The 2,901-nt window shown below is 46.3% G+C and overlaps 1 protein-coding gene across 2 annotated transcripts in view; it reads right to left on the bottom strand.

The window, feature by feature from the left end:
• The window catches only part of ELOVL3 (ELOVL fatty acid elongase 3), a 23,549-nt gene extending 21,886 nt beyond the window's left edge, over positions 1 to 1,663 (bottom strand). For both annotated transcript variants that reach the window (XM_025210602.1, XM_025210560.1), the window contains exon 1: positions 1,540 to 1,663. In XM_025210602.1, coding sequence (XP_025066387.1) covers positions 1,540 to 1,541 — 2 coding nt within the window. In that variant the 5' untranslated portion in view covers positions 1,542 to 1,663. The remainder of the gene's footprint in view (positions 1 to 1,539) is intronic.
• Positions 1,664 to 2,901: the final 1,238 nt, after the last annotated feature.

Genomic DNA, 2,901 nt, shown 5'->3' on the forward strand with positions numbered 1-2,901 from the left:
TTTGTTACTGGACCTTAATTCTGTACCTAAGCCTGCAAAAGAGCCTAATTATAGATGGGCTATAGCCTTGTCACTCTAAAACTGAATAGTCCCAAGTTTATGGTAACACAACAGAATCAATTGCCAGCTCATATTAAGAGCAGGTCTGAAGTATCCCACCCTCCCACAGCTGCACATTAATTCATATCAGCAGCATTACAAAGTCTCAGCTAGGCCCTCTTCCTATACTAGGCTCTCTTCCAACCTGTGGTGAGGAAGAGAGACCAATGGCAGGGAATTAAGTACTATTCCCTCCCTCCTGCCACAGATGGGGAACAAGGTTAGAGATTAAAGGGACTTCACTGAGGTATGCCAAGAGCAGTAAGAGTTAAAACCCGAGAGACTAACGTTCTGTGGAAAGTATCAGAATATTTGGAATCTGATCGGGAACATCCTGGCAGGTTGTACTGGTTCCATCTAAGATAAGAAAAGCATGTAGAGCAATATAATCAATGGCGCACACATACCTGGGAAGATATGTAGGAATGTTACAATATTAAGTATGTTCACTAATCAGCAAACTAAGCGGCATGGCACCAAATGCGATTGATCATGTGTAGACAATGATGCAGGCTTGATGCAAGTGCTTCTAATACACAAATAGAGCAGAACAGAAACATGCTTTGGATCTGGGTTTAACCCTGTGCTATCTCTGCTGTCAGCCAGCCCGATCACCTGGCTGATAGCATCAGTAAAGGCTACACTAAATTTATACCTGCTGAATAGCTATGCTGCCTACTTATTCAAACTATGTTGTAATTAGGTGTGCACCAATAAGAGATTTTGGGGGCCAATACCAATAGCTGATTTTTAAGGAGGCATATTGGCTGATACCGATTTGATTTCCAATACGCAGCCCAGCAGCTTGAAGAGTAGTGTCTGGCTGGTAAGTCTGTTGTGGTGGAAGGGGATGGGGAAGGGAAGGGGGGGGGGGGGGGAGGCAGATTGAGGCCCCTGAGGTGAGGGAGGGAGTAGGGCTGGGGCAGGGGCTGGAGCAGGTGCTGCCCAGCTGGGGCAGGGTGTAGGATGGAGCAACGGCTCATCCAGAGGGCAGCTCCTGCTGCTGCGCAAACCTCTGGAGGGCATGAAGGGCATGTACCCCTGGATCTGCATAGGGCAGGGTGGGCTGCCACTGTGGGCTGGGGCCAGGGCTGCACCAGGCTCTTCCTGGCAGGGGCCAGGCTGCATTTGGGGTGCTGATCCAATATTGGACCAGTGTATTGGTGTACCTCTAGTTGTAACAGGACCCAATAGGACCATAGAGGAAACAATAACCAACCAGTGTTAGCTAAGGATGCTGATACATGACCTACTTGCTATGGTAGAAGGCAGGGTGGCATCTGATAACACAAGCTGTCATCTACAAAAGATTATACCTCTCTGAACCATCTAGTCTCTAAGGTTCACTTCCCCCCTCCCCCCACCTTCTTCCTGAGGCTAATCACCTCTCTACTTTGTGGAGGCAGAACCCTGATTTTACACAACCATAACAGTACTCACATACACACATACACATGCGTGCGTATTGTTGCGACTTGGTTCAAGCATTAGCAGACCATTATCTGGACACCTGGAACAACAAGAAGGAAGACAAACGTACTACGGCCAGCCAGGCTGCTAACCCACATTTGAAGATCCTGGCTACTCTGACATGTACGTGTCTGAACTGAAGGTACAAATGGAAAAAAAGAAAGAAAGACCGCTCAAGTTTTCTTCTAAATACTAGTCAGAAGCAATGAACAGTTTTCTTATTGCTTGGCTACACTCATCCTATGGTGGAACCTCCCAGTGCTCCCAAAGAGTTAAACACATGCAGGCTCCTCCTGTCATTGGCAGGTCAGTGGCATCCATAAGAGGTGGGAGAGCAGTTTTCATTCTCAGCCTTTAATTAGACATGACTGTCAGTTGATGTACTAAAGAGGTTTAGCTACAGATTAGACCAGTATTTTTGCCTTGGAAGAAAGGAGGCAGCTTCATAACAGTCTTTAGCCACAAGAAGCACAGTCACTGTATTTTCTCATCAACCACTCAGGTTATCCTTCACAAATCTGCCTTAAGAAAAAGGTTTGCCTAGTCTGCAGACAACTTACTAGCTAGCCGAGGGAGGAGGCGGCACATTCAGGGAAAGAAATCACGAGAAAAACTGTGGTAGTAGGAAAGTTAACCTTAAAGATTAAGCAGTTGGTAAGTAGGCCACATCTCCACACTGCTACTACCTGCTGTTTTATACAAAAGGGTCACATCCTTCAATACCACTAAGCTGTGATTGCACAGGGGTGGCGTCATATGCCTCATAACCTGCTACTTTGTTCTGCAAAACAAGCATTGCTAAATGTACTGAACCTTGCCAGATCTGAGAAATATTCAGCAGATCCCCATCCAGATTTATTTTATGACTAAAGGATGCCTTGGTTCATAGAGCTTCTAAATGTGCAGGACACTGGGTGGGCCTTCAGTGGCCAATTTATCTCTTCTACCTACAGTATGAACTACACTAGGGGACACACAAAATCCCAGGGAGTGATCCCACTGACAAGCTCTACATGCAAATGCAGGAAAACATGGGGATGTCTGAACACAGCTCTACTCAACTCCCCCAAACCCTGATCTGCAGCATACCCTTGTATTCTGTTTCTGGGCGCTAGCATGGCCAAGTACTAGATGGGTCAAACCCCTGCAGACAGAGCTCCTGGGGCCTCTTACATAGGGTTTATGCCATCAAGCCCTTTCCAAGGTTATTTTAACCTTTTAGTTTCAAGCTGTCACTCCTCATCCTACAATCTTCTTACACTCTGGAATACAAATCTGTTTAAATAATGTTTGGCACTGCTATTCAAGACGGCTGACACTGTTCTTGCTACC

This window comes from Alligator sinensis, unplaced genomic scaffold, assembly GCF_000455745.1.
Source record: "Alligator sinensis unplaced genomic scaffold, ASM45574v1 scaffold264_1, whole genome shotgun sequence".
Lineage (NCBI taxonomy): Eukaryota > Metazoa > Chordata > Crocodylia > Alligatoridae > Alligator > Alligator sinensis.